The 17219-nt window shown below is 48.0% G+C and overlaps 1 protein-coding gene across 3 annotated transcripts in view; it reads right to left on the bottom strand.

Annotated features, from left to right (window-relative positions):
• Positions 1–17219, bottom strand: part of ppargc1a (peroxisome proliferator-activated receptor gamma, coactivator 1 alpha) — a 38006-nt gene that overhangs the window by 6004 nt on the left and 14783 nt on the right. Inside the window, exons 3-10 of one of the 3 annotated variants that reach the window (XM_083992924.1) lie at positions 13684–13878; positions 12485–12610; positions 9940–11320; positions 8954–8999; positions 8673–8746; positions 3203–4424; positions 1410–1502; positions 267–387 (exon numbers count right to left, since the gene is read on the bottom strand). In XM_083992924.1, the coding sequence (XP_083849050.1) occupies positions 267–387; positions 1410–1502; positions 3203–4424; positions 8673–8746; positions 8954–8999; positions 9940–11320; positions 12485–12610; positions 13684–13878 (3258 nt within the window). The remainder of the gene's footprint in view (positions 1–266; positions 388–1409; positions 1503–3202; positions 4425–8672; positions 8747–8953; positions 9000–9939; positions 11321–12484; positions 12611–13683; positions 13879–17219) is intronic. The other 2 variants (XM_083992925.1, XM_083992926.1) reach the window with 2 other exon arrangements.

Below are 17219 nucleotides of genomic sequence, written 5' to 3'. Positions count from 1 at the left end.
ACTTTGTATATATTCTTTCAGCGGAGAGACGGCGAGGCACATGGCACTGGGCTGGAGGCTGTCTCATCTTAAGTAATGTGTGTGTGTGTGTGTGTCTGTGGGAGGTTTCAGTGTGTTTGCAGGAATTTGTACATGTGCCACAGCAGTGATTGCATGTGGTCTTTTATCAGCGGCGGCAGGATAGACAGAAAGTACAGCACAGGAAAAAAAAATCAAACAACGGGGTGATGGAGGGAATGAGATGGCAGTGGTGTCTGTTGACTCACTATTGCTTTCTGCCGTTGCCTCTCTCTCTGCTCGGCTCTTTCGAACTCCCGCTTCTCGTAGTCCCGGCGGTACTCCTCCCTCTTCAGCCTCTCATGCTGGTACTCCTCATAGCTGTCATACCTGTGGAGGAGAAGAGACTCATGACATCACCGTCCTCGCTCGTCCTCTAAATCCATCCCCCCTCCCCCTCCCTCCTCCTCCTCCTCCTCCTCCTCGTTTGATGCTGATGAAGAACAACTGCCAGTATTCACCAAGGAGCAGTCCCCCTTTTTTTCTCACCACTGATTGAGGAGAATGGGGGTTGCAAAGGGAACGGAAATGGACATGTTAATAAGATGTCTCTTTGCCATTGATATGATTACGGAGCCCGCAGGAAAGGCCCGCGGGAGTGCCGGCGAGCAACGCGGTCGGGGAGCCAGGCAGCTGCAACTGTCAGCACAACTTCACATGTCATTACTTTCTGCTTAGTTAGGGCTTCATCAAGAAGTGCAACTTTCTCTCCCCCCCCACCCCCCACCACCCACCACCACCTCCCTCCACCCCACACTAGCACAAGACGTGTCTGTTAAGTTTTCGACTGATGAGCGACTCTCGGGCTTGTCGGGTGTCATTAGGCACGTGGGTGCCAAATCAGCTCGGAGCGCTGGGATGGTGTCAGTCTCCCTCTCTCTCTCTCTCTCTCTCTCTCTCTGCACTGTGTCAGTACATCTCTGCATATGAAACGGTCCCCTCTGCAGTGGCTCATGGAAAACTACAGAGGCACTAAGTTGAATAAGCATCATTATACAGCTGGGAGCATCGACTCATGAGTGAAGTAATGTGCATCAGTATGATTTGGGATTCTCTTGTCACTAGTCCAATAAAACATGATCAATTAAACATATTTGCCCTGAATGTTTGTCAAGGCGTCTCCGTGTGGATGGGACAGGCTGCGTAAAAGGCTTCAGTCTCGACGATAAAGAAACCAAACTACTTGTGAGTGGTGACAGTGAAAAGTTCAGCGTACGCCGTGACTGCTCCTTTAGCCTCTTTTCATCATGCGGTGCTCTAAGAAGACACATTTATCCCAACACGATGTGACTAAACTAATGTTTATCACGCACAACAAATTAAAGGGTAAATAATTCATTTGGAATAATCACCTTGGCCTGCGACTGAGAGGAGATCGAGCCTGAGGGTGAGGGCTCTTGGAAGTCCTGGAGCGCAAGGTGCTTGAGTCTGTGTTGTGACGAGACCTGAGGAAGAGAGAGGACATGTTAAAACTGAAAACTTATTTTTGCCAACCGCCCCATCACAGGAGTGATGGTCGGAAAGGAATGAAACACACTGCAGAGTTGTGACACCTTGGTTAATTTCTTCGTGGCTTTGGGAACTAAATTAACTTCTTTGATATTTGTGAAAACCCATTAACATGTTAGAAACTGGGTTAATTCCAGATAAAAGCATTCTGGCCTCGTCCTAATCTAACCCAGGACCACAGGAGAAGTGCACGACTTTCTCTCGTTCTCACACACCTGAGCATGCACCTTCTATCTATGTTGTATGAGGAAATGGTCAATACTGCAGGCCCTGGTGGCCTGACTGGAGAGCTTGTACCCCTGCACTCCTTAAGCTTGATGCTTAATTATTGAAGTGTTGCTGAAGAAGGAAGAGCTGAATAATGGAGGGAGAGAAGTTTAGGAAGCTCAGTGAAGCAAAGCAATGGCAGCTTGGAAAGATCTAGGATCTTTTGCTGTGAAACTTGAACAGAGAGGAGGGTTTTGGAGAATTATTTTGCTGACATTTTCAGTATCTCTCCTTGCATCAAAATATAACAAGCTTCTTGTTCTGTCATTTTCAAACCTCTAATCCCCATCCAGCATTTTCAGAAGGCTTGTCACCGTCGGATTCTGATCGAAAGATTTGGGACTATTACGATCTAATCTGTGAGTGAGCTGGTGTAGAACAAGGTCCCAATAAAGATAAAGTGATTCTATTGGCTCTGTGGAGTAAACTGACCTTTAAATAATCAGGCAAACTAACTGAGTCACTGCAGTGGAGTCCTGCGCTGAGGCTCAATGAGCTACTACTGACAAACTGAATTTACTCACATCTTTCTCAGCAACTATGGTTCGACTCTGTTCTTCCACCACAAAAACACCCAAACAGAAAGCCTCTTGGCTCTGATCAAAGGGAAGCATGGGAAATGTAGTTCTCACACAGCGCTATGATGATAGGAGACTCTTTTGAGAGGGGTTTTGAGACTACATTCCCACAGCCTGGATTTGGCTTTCATCTCTGGGGATGTAAAAGAGGAGGGTTTGCCACTCAGTAAAAACAACAGCTGCCGCTTAAAACAATAGCCCCGGCATCAAACAAAAAACAGAAGCATGCAAGGGAGTGAGTGAGGAGGGGAGTGTTAGGAAGACACTCAAATATAACTCCCTGCCTAGAGATGAAAACTGATACTGTTCAAAAGTCCAGCGCCTCTGGCACCTTTCATGTTTTGGGTGTTTTTTTCCCCCTTTTTGTTCATTGTTCATTGCACCATTCAACCGATCCCTTCTCCTCACTGTCTGTTCCGAGAAATGAAAGTGCCACCTGGTTTAATAGGCAGAAATTGGTTAGCGTCACAACTGGAGACAACTTGGATTTGCGGAAGGCGTGACAAATCTAATCTGCATTTAGTTCAAGCAAAGCAAAGACTAGCAGGAGGTCAAGAGCCCATGCTAAGAGTCTCCGGGGTCTGTTCTGTCTGACATCGGCTCTGACGACTGATCAAGCCTGTTTTACACTCCTAAGCTGGACCCCCCGCCAGCTCCAAGCCCTGTTTAAACTGCATGGGTGGGGAGCAGCCAAGGTTCAGCCAAAAGAAACAGGAGATGTCTGTGTATGAGTGTGTATTTGTGTGTGTGTGTGTGTGTGAGAGAGAGAGGGAGGGAGGCAGATGACTTACCAGGAAGAGGGGCGTCTGTCAGGTGAGCTGGAGAGGGAGCGCCTTCGGTAGTGCGAGGAGGAGCTGCGGGAGCCGGAGTGGGAGCGAGAGCGGGAGCGGGAGCCGGCGCTGGTCCAGCAGAAAGGCCTGGCCGGCGAGAGGAGGAGGGAGGACGGGGGGGAGACGGAGCCTCGTGAAGGGGAGCAGCTGGATGGCGGGGAGCAGGAGGGAGAGCAGGGGGGGCAGTCAAAGAGTAGGTCCAGAGGGGTGCCCTCCCACGGATAGAGGAAGCGGCTCTCGCGGCCCTCGCCCAGCTCCAGCTCGTCGTGGAACGGCAGGAAGCCTGGATGCAGGAAGCTGGAGCCCGGCGGCTTCTGGGAGGAGGAGTCACCCTGTCCCCCCTCCAGGGGCTGGGGGGCTGCGGACTTGTTTTTAATGGGTTTGCTGCCTGGATCTCTCTCCTGACCACCCTGACTGTAGAGGGCGTGTAAAGGGTGGCCAAAGTGCTTGTTGAGTTCTGCTCTGATTTCTTGGTCGCACAGGAGCTTCCGGCTGATGGCAGAAGGGTGTTGTTGGTCCCTGTCGGTAGCGGCCTCGTGCGAGCGGATCTGGGCGGTTTGCGTCAGGGTCTGCCTCCCTAACCCCCGGACCCGGACCGCTTCTCCGACCACGGAGGCTAAATTCTGCTGCGGAGCCAACGGACCGGATGAAGCTGATGATGGAGCGCGAGAAGATGAAGATGATGAAGCGGATGGTGGCATGGCTGAGTCCTTACATTCGACATGCCTGTCCTCCACTGTGCCTGCAGCGGGCGCGGGAGCGGCGGCGGCACCCGAGGCGACTGTCATTTCCGCTGCTGTAGTCATGGTAACAGTGGCTGCGACGCCGCCGTCCTTCTTAGCGCTAGCTGACGCTTGGCAATAGTCATGGTCGCTGTAGCCGCGGGGCGCCGCCCGCTTATTGTTGCTAGTGCTGCGATGCTCCTCAGGGTAAGGGAGGGCCGGAGACGCTTTGCTCAGCTGGGCATAGAGCTCAGTCTGTTCAGGACCCTTCCTGTTGGGGCCCCCGCCTGAGGCACCTGGGGCCGGGGCCGGGGCCAGAGCGCCGGGGCCCGACTCGCTCAACCTGGCTCTTTTGCATGCCAAAGCTGAGGAGGAACATGAAGACAACTTGGTTTTGAGCGATGCTTTGAAAGGATTCTCTTGACTGGCTTTGTGTGGGGGCGTGGTAGGTGGTGTCAGACCTGCAGAGGAATGAAGAGACAGAGGTTGGTGGAGGGGTGGGGGGGCGGGGAGGGGGGACAATAAAATGAAAATGGAATCATAATGCAGACCACTCCAAATACCCCCCTCTCCCTCCCCCCATCACACATCTATAAACTCCCAGGTCAGTTTATGGACAGTGGACACAGATACATGCCTGATTAAAATATTCACTTTCACTTGGCCTAATCCTGATCTCTATTTTATTGCAATCTTGACAGATTAATGTAATGCTTGGTGTAACTTAATATGGCGCTGCTGTAATACGGATGACTTGCCACCCTCTTCTTCTCTGACCTTGGAAAGATCCCTTTTCATGAAAAAATACACAACACAAAACCTCGTAGAGGACAATTGAAATGCATCCGGAGAGGAAAAATTAAAGTGTGTGTATCATATCTCTGCCTGCTTCACACAAATGTCTGCACTGGACAGCAGCCAATTCATCCAAATCAGACCAAAGACTTTTTTTTTCTTTTTTTTATCAGTCTGAAAGAACAATCACTGACATGACTGTGTGCATGTTTCACAATGATCCAGCATCGTCTCAGTGAACCAAAGTAGGAGGATATGTCACTAGCCTTAATTTACATGTTGGCTTGCCTGCTGATGTTGCCATGGCGAGATGTCTGCTATGTCATAGAAGCACAGGAAGTACTGGCAAATGGGTTGTCATTCTTCTCAGATGGCATGTCACTAGTGCTTGTGCCCCCCATCTCTTCCCCCGCCTTCTACAGATTTACAACCAGACAGATGGCAGTTATATGGGAAGTCCTGAGATGAGCCCACTTTATAGCATTGTTAATGCACTCACACAAACAGCCACCACCATTACTCTCATTCTCTCTTTCCTCATCTCCTTTAGTCTTGAATTCTCCCTTCGTCTCTCTCTTCCTGCCTGCCATCTTCCAGAGATCAGTCTCTATTTGTCCCTTTCTGTCTCTTGGCATCTTTTCCTGTTTCTATCTTGTAGAGAACACACACACATACACACACACTCCAAAACAGTCGCTCAAACCCCAGTCAAACTCTGCCACTTTGAAACACCTATGCTCTCCCTACCTCTTTGACTTTCTTATAATGCACATCATTCTCCCTTTGCTAGTGAATTGCACCAAATGACAGCTATTAGTTTCAAATCCAGTGTTAGTGTATGCACTGAGAAGACAGCTTGGCAAAGGCAGTGTGGGAGCCTGATACATAAAAATGCAAGTTTCTGAAGCCACTTGCTGTGTTTGGAATGCCTGATCCAACGGATTATCATCCTACTTATTATCTGGATGTGTCTGTAAGTAGGACTCCAAGCCCCCACTCCTCTCTATCCTCCCTTTTCTCTCGTCTTCCACTCTCCCTTCTCTCAGTTCTAATATAGACACATAAATGCATTATGCCAATGAAATGAGCTACGAAAAGGAGAGGGCAGAGCGGGAGAGCGGGTGCTACACAATGCCTGAGGAACTTCTGATTCAACAATGAAGCACCATCTGTCCAAAACAATGTGCGCGTGGGGTCATAAACTAGGAGCCATTAGTGATAGAGGTGAAATAAATCAGAATTAGATAAATATGTGCCTCTCAGTCAATCCTGCTAGTGATGGATGATCCACAGACGTGAACACCAATCATACAGCCGCCGGAGAGAAAAAACGGTGAAGCAAGTGAGCAAGACAGACGGAAAGAGGAGGGTTTTATAATCTTTTTTTTCTTTTTTTCTCGTCCAGCTGTAAATTGCGAGGAGACCTCAGAGCGAATAACAACTCTGGGCTTAAAGAGTTGATCCGCCGGTAAGCCATGCAAATAGCAACACACAGACCACCCCAGTGTCATGAGATACAGTAATTAAAGACAACACGGCAGCACAGGGTAAATCTATTAGCTTGGCAGAGATTAGGCCTGAACAGGCAGATCCCAGGGGGGTCTGACTGGCGGCTGTAGCTTTACTGTACCTCTCTCAGAAGTGTCAGGACAACATGCAGCCAACAGTTCAAAAGGTGCTATTGCGTAGTATTAAAGGGATGGTTCACCCAAAATTCAAATTTCACTCATTATCTACTCACCCTCATGTCAACTAAGAGCTGTGAGAATTTTCAGAGTCCTCCGTTCCTTCTCTGAGTTACGGGGGGGTCCGTGCAGCAGTATTTGTCCATATAATGGTTGTCAATGGATACCAACTTTTTTCGTCCAAAAAGACACACCAAAAAACATCCAAATACCTCCATACTGCTCGTCTGTAATGTCCCTCTTGTATTGAAGAACCGACATGAGAAATCGTTCCGAAAGAAATTAAATAAGTCTATATTTTAAGCTTGTTTGTAGCGGAAGCTCCCAGTGTCTCGGTTCACTGCTCTTCCTGTGTCAGTGCAAATCTCTTGTGATTTGTACTGACCGGCGGAACAATTTCTCATGTCGGGGCTTCAATACAACAGGGACATTACAGACGAGCACTATGGAGGTATTTGGATGTTTTTTGGTGTGTCTTTTTGGACGAAGAAAGTTGGTATCCATTGACAACCATTATATGGACAAATACTGCTGCGCAGACCCCCCCGTAACTTAGAGAAGGGACGGAGGACTCTGAAAATTCTCACAGCTCTTAGTCGACATGAGGGTGAGTAGATAATGAGTGAAATTTGAATTTTGGGTGAACTATCCCTTTAAACGTAATTTGGTTCAGCACAACTTGTCCAGGTCTATGTTCAACTGATAAATACATTTATCTCTCTATGAAACAGCTGCCACTACTACTACAACTCATCATAAAGGCATAAAATAAAATGTTACTGCATGGAAAGTTCCGTCACAGAGTTGTCTACCTGGCTTGGAGGTGGACGGACGGTCGGACCGCCCACCTGGCTAACTTCCACCTGGTTATCAGTAACACCACCATAATCTCTATTGTAGTGGAATGTTACTCTAAATCTGCAAAGGACGTGTAACTCCCGACCCAAAGGCTTTCATCTCTGCTTACTGGGATCTATATCCATCTGTCTCATACAGCACGAGACTCAGAAGCTAATCCCTAAGTAGGAGAGGGGGCTCAGTAACCTGGAGCTCTCTGGACTAACGACTTTTCCTGCTAATATTCAATCCTAAATTTGCGCAGCGCGGTGAAGTCAGGTGAAGGGCTCTATTTGACTGCGCTTGCAAAATGGACGCGGTGGAACAGAACGGACGCACTGATTTGGCCACAGGTCAACACACTCGCCCACGTGCAGTAAAACAGGTAGAAATATTAACTCTGCTTGATTGCCCCAGAGATTAAGCAGGCCTGATCTCTCCTTTTCTTTAGGGCTCAACAAGCGTCGCCTTTGACCCCTTTGGCACTTCAACCAAGGGCAGGCTGACAGAGTGAGACCTCCACACATTTCCATCCCCTGCAAGAGCAGAGTAGAGGGCGCGAGGGGGGGCAGACATGAGGTATGCATGAGGGCCATTTCCCCCTGTTGGTAAATGAATACCCAGAGAGACCACCGCAACATCACACAGTGTGAGGGGTTAAAGGGCAGACATTTTGTTTTTATTGACCATGGATGATTAATCTGGGGTAGAAGGGGGGGGGGGTAATTACAGACATAATTTGCACAGAGGGAGAAAGCGTGATTTGACCCCCAATCATGAAGCTTTGGCTGAGATACTCCTCATTTTGTCTTGTATTTTCTTCTTTAGCCTATAATAGTTTTCCTCTGATGTAGTTTAAGTACAACTCGATGATGTCAGTAATGATGATGAAAAACCCTCCCACTGACTTCGTACTTTGCATGAGTCTAAACACTACAAACTGACTCCCAATTGATCAGATTGCTTGTATATGTAGGAATGAAGGCACAGATCATACATGCAAAACTAAATTACACAGCAAAAACAATTGAAACAATTCCACTGCCATTTCAGTGTTTCCTGTGATATGTAGGCTAAGTAAGCTGTCAGTCAGAGAACATTAGGATCTGATGGAGGAAGAGGAAAAGCATATTAACACCTCAGTAACGGGGGATGGGAGATGGTGGAGGTTGGGAGGGGTTTGCTAATAAACCCTGAAGAGATTGGAAAGCCTAATCAATACTCAGGCACATAAATGTTCTCCTTTGCCTTCACCTTGAACTTTGAACTGTGATGGAACTATCACGATGCAAGAAAAGCCACTGTTAACCCATTACTATCTAACAAGAGGGAAGTGAGACTTTCATTAATAATAATTGCATGCGTTTTAAATAAGCAGAAATGTGTGCTCACCTGGGGTTCCAGCAATCTCCACACTTAATGTGCGTTCAATGGTTTTGTTCTCAAACGGTGATCCCTTGTGGTCACTGGAAGACAAAAAAAAGGTGCAACATTTTACCTCTCAGGTGGAAGGAGGACCTTACAAGCCTTTGTGATCTAAGAAATGGAAATGAGTCACAAAAATGCCTCGACTCTGAAGCTAGTCTATATAGTCTTCTTTGACTTTTCTCATTTTTCTGTAGGTTGTTGTTGCTTTTTGCCTTGAATAATGTGGAAAAACTTCTCACACTTACTTTGGAGACTCTGGGGTCAAAGGAAGTGGCAAGGTGGTTGGTTTGGCTGCAGAACACAAAGGAGCATGGGTAATTATTGATCTAGATATAACACTCAAGGCAGAAGAGAACAGGTCCACATTCTGCAACTATTAATCTCAAACTACCTCGTTAAATGCAAATAGGTCTAAATAAACACCCATCCCTGGTTAGAGAGTCCCTGTATGGACACTAGTGTAGTGAGCATATCTTTTTTAGATTGACCCCATTTTAACAATTTATTCTCTTAGGGATAGACTGTTCACTCTGTGAGGCAGGATGAAGTGATGGTACATGTTTCACAGGTGTCTAGACACAGACATAACCTGTTCAAGACAACAAACAGATCAAAATGGAATAAAGACATAGAGAGACGATGCCACAAACAAGACACATGACAGTGGGTGAGCCCCTCCCTGGACAATAAAGTCATAAACGCATGCACCAACAGCAGAGGAGGGGAAAAAAAGAAGGAAGAAAGGAGAGTCAAGGAAGCTTGTGCAGTTGCCCGAGGCTCTGGCCGACTTGTGCTCCAGCTAAGGGAACATAGCTTTAGTAGCACGACGCTATAGAGCAGCACCCGGGCTCTGAGTCTAAATGTACATATTCAGCACACTCAGCTCAATCAGCAAAAGATGGTTCAAGGGTCGACTTTTTATGAATACAACACGTAAAGTAGCAAGACAAGGCTCGCCCCTTTTCCCACCCCCTCCATTTGATTCATTCATTTATCATTTTTTTTAAACTTCACTCGATTTCAATTTGAAAAAGAATGCCTTCGGGACTAGCAAAAAGCATTGGCTAGCAGGCTGTTTGTTGTCATTGTTGTTTATGCCCCTCAGAATGACTGTTAGATTCGAATTAGAATAGGGGGTTAGTTGTGAAGTCAAACTGGGAAGTGGTTAGAGCAGGAGAGGGAGAAGAGAGAGCAGAGATAAGGCCAGTGGGGGGGATGCAGTCATGATTACCTAACAACGGGAGGCCCTGGTCGTCGGGGGGCTCGCTGAGTGCCTGCCTGTGTGGCTGCCCTTGCCCTTGTCTGATGCAGGGAGGGGTGGGCTCTGCAATGCTAGTATCTGGGAAGAGTGGGCTTGGTGGGCCCTGTGAGAGCACCGCTGCGGGGCTGCCCATGACATGGTCATCATCATCATCATCAACACCATCATCATCATCATCATGGTCAACATCCTCCCCATAGCCCCCCTGGATTGGCCACCCCAGCTCTAGTCCAAAGCCCATGTCTAGCACTGGATCTGCCTGGCTGACCCAGCTCTCTAGGTCTAAGGCCAGAGGGGACAACAGGGGCTCTGAGTCGGGCTCATCGGCCTGACTGACCCCCCGGGGGGTTCTAATATCAGTGGTCCCTCTGAACTCTTCCTCCTCCAGCTTGGAGTCGGCCTGGGCTGGGCTCTCACACCTCTTACCTGCTAATTTGCTCTGAGTGCTGGGTAAAGGGGGAGTCTGAAGTGGGAGAAGGTGGGCCCGGTACTGAGCGGGCCTATGTTTGGAGGTGAGCAGCTGGCTGAGTAAGGGGTGCCCCGGCTTCTCATCTCTTTTCCTAATAGTCACTGTGATGTGCCTACGTGATGCGCGGCCGGCACCGCCGCTGCTACTACGGCCTTGCCTGCCAAAGCCCTCACTAGCCTGAGTGGCGCCCGCAGCCTCTCGGCAATGCCCACAGCTGTGACTCGCCTCTCTGGGAGGGAGGGAATAAGAATGCATATACCTAATAAACCTAGCGGCGGCCAGGCGGCCCGCATCGCCTGGCGGCCTTCCTTCTTCACTGGGCGGCCCGTGCTCCAGTTTGGGGCGGGCATGGCCGCAGGTGGAGGTTCTGTGGCCGACAGGGATAGAAGCACCCTCCGACTCCTCAACACCGCCATCGTGACTGCAACGCTGCCACTTCCCAGCCCCAACACCAGCCACACTACACTGGCCTGCAGCCCGGCTCTCACCTCGCTGGTGATGCTGCTGCAGCTGCTGCTGCTGCTGCTGCTGTTGCTGATGCTGCTGATGCTGCTGTTGTTGTTGTTGTTGTTGAGATGGCACAGCTGACTTCTTCTTGGAGGTGGTGGAGGAAGATGAAGAGGAGTTGGAGGAGAGGGAGGAGAAGGAGGAGGTTGATGACGAGGATGGCGACGAGGAGGAGGAAGAGGCGCCCAGACCCAGGCCGCTCTTGTCCCTGCCGCTGGCGCCGCCCCACGTGCTCTTGGCTTCGCTGGCTTTGGTGTGGAGCAGGATGTCATCGGTGGCCGTTAGGTATTTGAGCAGCTCGGTGCAAGGCCGCCTCACCGGGCGGTTCTGTTGGCTGGAGCCCCCTCTTGCTTTGCCATTCCAGGGGCTCTCCGTCTGTGCAGCACAGCAAGATAGAGAGAAAGAGAAAGAGAGAAGTTTGATTAAATAAAAAGTTTTGCTCTCTGTTGGTAGTGCAGAGCAGTCGGTCCAGTTGTGAAAACTGTTATGTGCTTTATTTGGTACAAAAATAAAAGCAGAGAGAGACAGAGCGGAGAGTGTGGAGCGACTCGGAGCACAGCGGTTGCCCGACTGTCTGGGAGGCGATGGTGGGAGTGCGGTCCGCCCATCATCTTAATTGCGTGGCCCCTCCGAGCACCACCGCGCCACTCTGTACGCACACCATGTCCTCCGGGAGTCCTCATTCGCCGTGCTCCAGAAATGGATGACTCAAAGGCACGGTATGAAAATAGACTCTGTGAGGAGGGTTGACGCACTACATGTACAAACATAGTAGGCGCAGCACACACACACAAATCTGTGTCTGTGTCGTGTTTACCAGACAGTGTGATCATACAAAAGCTTTTTACATTCAGAGGATTTTAAGCGTGAGCGAAAAAAAGCATAACAGGGACATTTTCCCAAACAAGAGCAAATGATCAGGCGCTTAAAGCTGTAAATGAGGCCGAACATACAGCATGTCAAGTTCTGACATAAATACATTACTGAAATCACATACTTTATTTATTCACATTCATAAACATATGATACTTACACTGACTAAATTTAATCTCAATCAATCCCACCCCTTAAGAGAAAAACCCTTTTGAGAGCCATCTAATGAGAACATGAAGTCTGGTATTTTGATCTTGTCATCTCAAGGCATCAATCTTGCCACAAGAGTGCCTGTCGCTGCTCCTTTTTTTTTTTTTTTTTTTTTTTCCAACAGGCACCATACCAAGGCGGATAAGTGGTGGAGCTAATGAGACAACGGTGCCGATGCCTCGCCTGGAAAGCCCAACAGCAATCAGCCTGTTTTCATTACGAGATGGCCCCCTGGGAGAGTAGACTAGAGCAGTAGTCTAACATCTTCTAAAGGCGGCCACCAAAACAAGAAAAGAGCGAGAGGGAGGGAGGGAGAGCAAGCAACCAGAGAGAGGAAGAACAGAGTGAGAGAGATAAACAAACGCCAACAAAAAAAAAATGTGTGTACATGAGCGAAACAGCATGGCAGTGCATGTATTTGTTTGTGTGCGTGCGTGTGTTTGTGTGTGTCCCTACCTTGACGACGGCAGGTGGTGGTCTGATCCGGTGGTTGCTGCTGGCTGCATGGTTCTGTGCCTTGCCACCTGTGTATTGATTATAGCTGAGCTGGGAGTTTGCGGGCGCCAGAAGGAGCTTCTTCAGCTGCGAATGGACCCAAACAGAACAAGAGAAAGTGGTGAGGAAGGAGGGAAGGAGGGAAGGAGGGAAGGAGGGAAGGAGGGAAGGAGGAGGGGGGAGTGTGGCTTATGCAAATGGCCAGTTCCTTTCAATTAGACAGCCTGTTACTTTGTAAATGAACAACATGCAAAGAGCAATACTGCAGCTACAGGAGATTACATCCCTGACGTGTCTGAAAGATTAGAGATATTTTCAAGAAATTGATAATATGTGACAGTAGTTTCTCTGCCTGTGCAGGTGTTTGTATATACACAGAGCCAGCAGGCTTCACAAATGTGATTGAATAAACACACTCAGGTTAGTGGCTAAAGGTCATTTTGGAGGGGACCGGCATGGAATAAAATGGACTATAACTGTACATAACATAACATTTTAGGTCAAAGCCTTTCAGATAGAAAAATGCCCAGATGGTGTGGGTATGTGTAAAAAAAATAATAAACAAGGAAGCGCAAAGGTAAGCTGACTTCTTATTGACAGGCCTGTCTTTTTGCCAAAAAAGCTGACTGGGGCACGGGGGGATTAGTTGAGGCTCGCTGGGAGCGGATGAGATGAGATAGATTTCTTTTTCCCCTTATTTTCATTACGTACTAGCTTGATTTTAGGGCTCGTGGCACCGTGTCAACCACAGTTGGCCCCAACACAGTGTTCATATCATTGAACTGGCACCACAATAGCACTGTTACATAATTATCACTAAGCAGCAAACACGCTGATCTGTTCCATTTACTTCCCTCCTCCCTGCATCTGTATCTCTTTCATGCTCCGACTGCACATATAGTGAACACATGGTGGCGGATGTGTCAGAGTGAGGATCAGGCGCGGCCTAATACAGAGGACTAACAGACACATGGCTGGCTTTGGTTGCCCAGTCTGGTTGAAGAGTCTTATCTGGTGTCTGCCATGGACTGGCAAAAAAAAAAAAAAAAAAGCAGCAGTGTGTGCAGTGTTGGGGGGTCAGGTCTCAGGAATAACATATGTTTTGACCCTGGAGTGGTGGTGATGGGAGAATAATGTGAGGGAGGAGCTGTTGGTCATACCAGGGAAGGCTCCTCAGGCTCTGGGGTGCGTGGCGAGCCGTCGGGGGAGGAGGGACAGCTCCGGTCACTGGCATTGGTCACGTCCCCATCTGCCAGGGCCTCAAACGAAGGCAATCCGTCCTCATCCACCGGGATGCTGTCCAGAGTCTCTGTAAGCACTGCCAGCAAGTTGGCCTCATTTTCTTCATCTATCTTCTTAGGAGGGCGAAAACGGGGGGGGGGGGGGGGGGGGGGAGACAGAAAAACAGAGACAGAAAAAATAGGACATTTTAGTCTGGGGAAGTTGCATCTTTTTTTTTTTTTTCTTGAGGGAAGTAAAGGTGGTGGGTGGGTGCATGCAGACTTTCATTGCTAATAGAGTGGGAAGATTCTTTTTCTCTATTTTTTTTTTTTTGCAGCAGCTGAGCTGGCGCTATCCGGGCAGCCTTTTTTAAAAACAAAATTCTCTCCGTGTGCAAGTGAGTCAAGCCTGTCACTCATATTTTGAACACGCAGCTTACTGGACCAAAATAATATCCCCCCCAAGAAACCCATTACCAGGGCTGACAAGTAGCAAGTGCCTCGGGAGGACAGGAATGGGTAGAGGTGGGTAGAGGTTTGTGGGGGTAAAAGGAAACAATGAGCGGAAGTCGCCTCTCCTTTCTCTCGTATGGAACAGAGAGACGATCGGCTTGCCGACAAGATGTTTGCAAGCAATCCTCAGATAAGGAGAATTACCACCCACTAATTCTGGCTAAATGTGATATATTTAAAATGTTGGCATAACAGCTGATGTTCACAACAGCCGGGAAGTTACCATCAACATTTCAGGAAAAATAAAGCTTGTTCTTGCCACTCAGCTCCTCTTTGATGTACCAGAGGAGTTGTTTGCTTGCTGCAGCTGGCTGTTTAATGGTTGAGATTAGAAGAGAGAGTGTGTGTGTGTGTGTGAGAAATACAGAGACGGAGAGATGAATATATAGAGATGAATACTGAGAGTGAGAGGAAAAGAGAGATGTGAGCTGCCAGCTATCAACATGGGAGGTTTACTGGGGATAATAACTATGCATGTGAGTAGTGAAAAAACAAGAGTGGAGAAAATGTATATAGATAGATATTAAGAGTGAGAGGAATGCAGCATGCTTGACAAAGGGTGTGTGTGTGTGTGTTTGTGTTTGTGTGTGTGCACGGCTCTGCCTCTGCACAGACAAGTGACAACTTGTGACAAGTGACAACAGGAACTGTAAGTTCCAGGGCCATAAAAGCCCAGGGGACTTTAAGACAGCGGAAAGATAAACAGCGTCGTCACCCCGGGACGTTCTGTGGCCAGCCCAACAAGAACAAATCCCTTTATGCACATGGCAGGATTATCATCGCTCGGCAACGGCGTGTGGCCATCATTATGCCGAGGGGGCCACCAACCTCTCAGATACCAGCACCATGCCCCTAAGACTCTGAATCCCACATGCACAAAATTTACCCGCCCGCTTGTTTCTGTCTACCCCACTGATTTTACACAATTACACACCCACCATGGTTGGCACTTTTGGAGCAGCTTTGGATTCACCAATGAGATAGAGGCCATTCTAATGCTTTACCCCCTCCAATTTTCATTTAAAGATGACACAGATATCTCGGACGTTCAGTTAGCGAGCTAACAATAAGTAAAACGTTAATCTGATGCTCATTGAGTAGATTTTCTCCTAACAACATGAGCACTCAGTCATTATTAAAAAATGATAAAGGGGACATATTTCACAGAGATAACACGACGTAGACTGGGGCCATGCCGCACTGGCAAGCAAATGCCTTGCAGGAAATTGCTCTGTATGAGGTGGCATGCTGTTTAATTACTTGCAAGCAGCTTCAAATCCACTGTGCTGGAACCCTATGCTACTGAAATGCTCACCGTATTCCAGCATCCCAAGTTATTACCTGAGCACTAAGCGGGTAGGTATTAACCGCTGATAAAGCCAGAGCCTTTTCTTAGCTCAAACATATAGCTACCCTCGCATGAGAAATTTAAAGTAGGATCATTTTAGATCATCACAAATGAGTCTTTAATGAGTCAGCCATCTGTTTAGGTCCAACCTAACCAACCATCCAAGCCATGCTGTATCTAGGTGTGGCTTTATTCACCTCTCCAGAGCAAGTTCACACCTATACATTCTGTAGAAAACTGCAGTCTATGGCACTTTGTGACACTAGTTACATTAAAAGTTGAGAGGGCTGTGCGGGCTTCATTATGTCATGGTTTGGAAAGGATTGGGGAATTTCTGAGGCTGTGGAAGGCTCGAATGTAGTGATTTCAATCCTGTTTCAAAAAGCTCCACCAATTGGCAAGCTCCCACAGGCACACTGTATCCCCGAAGATAACCCAGAAAGGACTCTCATATTCTGAAAGAGACACTTGTAAAACCTTGAGTCGTGACGATCAGGCTGCAGCCGCTGCTGTGGCTCTAGTGGAGGCACTCATGGGCCAAGTGGGGATTTGAGAAACTGGGGTAAAGAGCAAACCTCAGTGATCGTTTTTACTCCTGACAGAGCGTGATCTAATACCCCCGTCCAGGAGGGCCAGCTTTGGCCATGCCAGCTGCAGGACCACACCTTGCAGAGTTCCCGCACCAAAGTCAATCTACTACCAATGCCTCCCTTGCCCCTTGTTTATTTATAAACAGAATCTCTGTGTGGATGGACTTTAGGAGCTATATGGCACCCAAAGGGGGTGACGCCAGGATAACCTGGCAACCCGCTTATGGCCATGTCCACTTATATTGATTACTACAGCAGCTGCTGAGAGGAAAAGAGGGCAGGAGGAACAAAGGGAGACGAGAAAAATTGTCTCGGCGGGAGCACTTTCTCACCCATCCCGCTTAATGGACCTCACCGAATTAAAGAGATCTTAACAATCCTGGGCTAATTGTGGGATCACAATATATTAACCCCGCTTCAATTCTAAAGGGTGCCATTTTGAGCCTGTTTTATTCCAAATGCTTCAATTAGCCATAAAACATGCTGGCAAGTGCTGGCAGAGCCTCTCGCTCCCCTCCTTCACCCCAGCTCCCCCACATTGGAGAAAAGAAAGCCAACTCCAGTTGTTCATTATTAGGTGAAGGCCTTTTGTTATCAGGCAGGCTGTCTTTGAGATTGTCCTTGCGTTTAACTCTTTTATTGAGTTCCATAGCACAGCATTGTGTTCCAGGAGATACTATTCAGCAAGCTGATAACAGAAGGTGAGGGTGCTGTTTTAAACAAACACTCACTTCTGAACACTGGGGCAAATAGCCAAATTAAATCTGTTAATTGCTTCTTCAGGATTCCAAGCTCCTGAGCATATTTGCCAGGGATCAAATTTTAACGAGCTTTTCGGGGCAATGCATCATTTACATGTTAAAAGGAACCAAATGTGTTGTGAAAGTGCCAGCATGATAGACCTGATCACTGAATAACAGCGAGATGAAGTTTCAACAGACTAAACAGCGGCGTTATCTTCAAATGAGAGGCAGAACAAGTGAGACAGACTCTGGATGTGGGAAGATAAAATATCTCCCATTAAA

Source organism: Trachurus trachurus (genome assembly GCF_905171665.1).
Source record: "Trachurus trachurus genome assembly, chromosome: 18".
Taxonomy (NCBI): Eukaryota; Metazoa; Chordata; class Actinopteri; order Carangiformes; family Carangidae; genus Trachurus; species Trachurus trachurus.
This window is presented reverse-complemented; position numbering and strand designations above follow the sequence as displayed.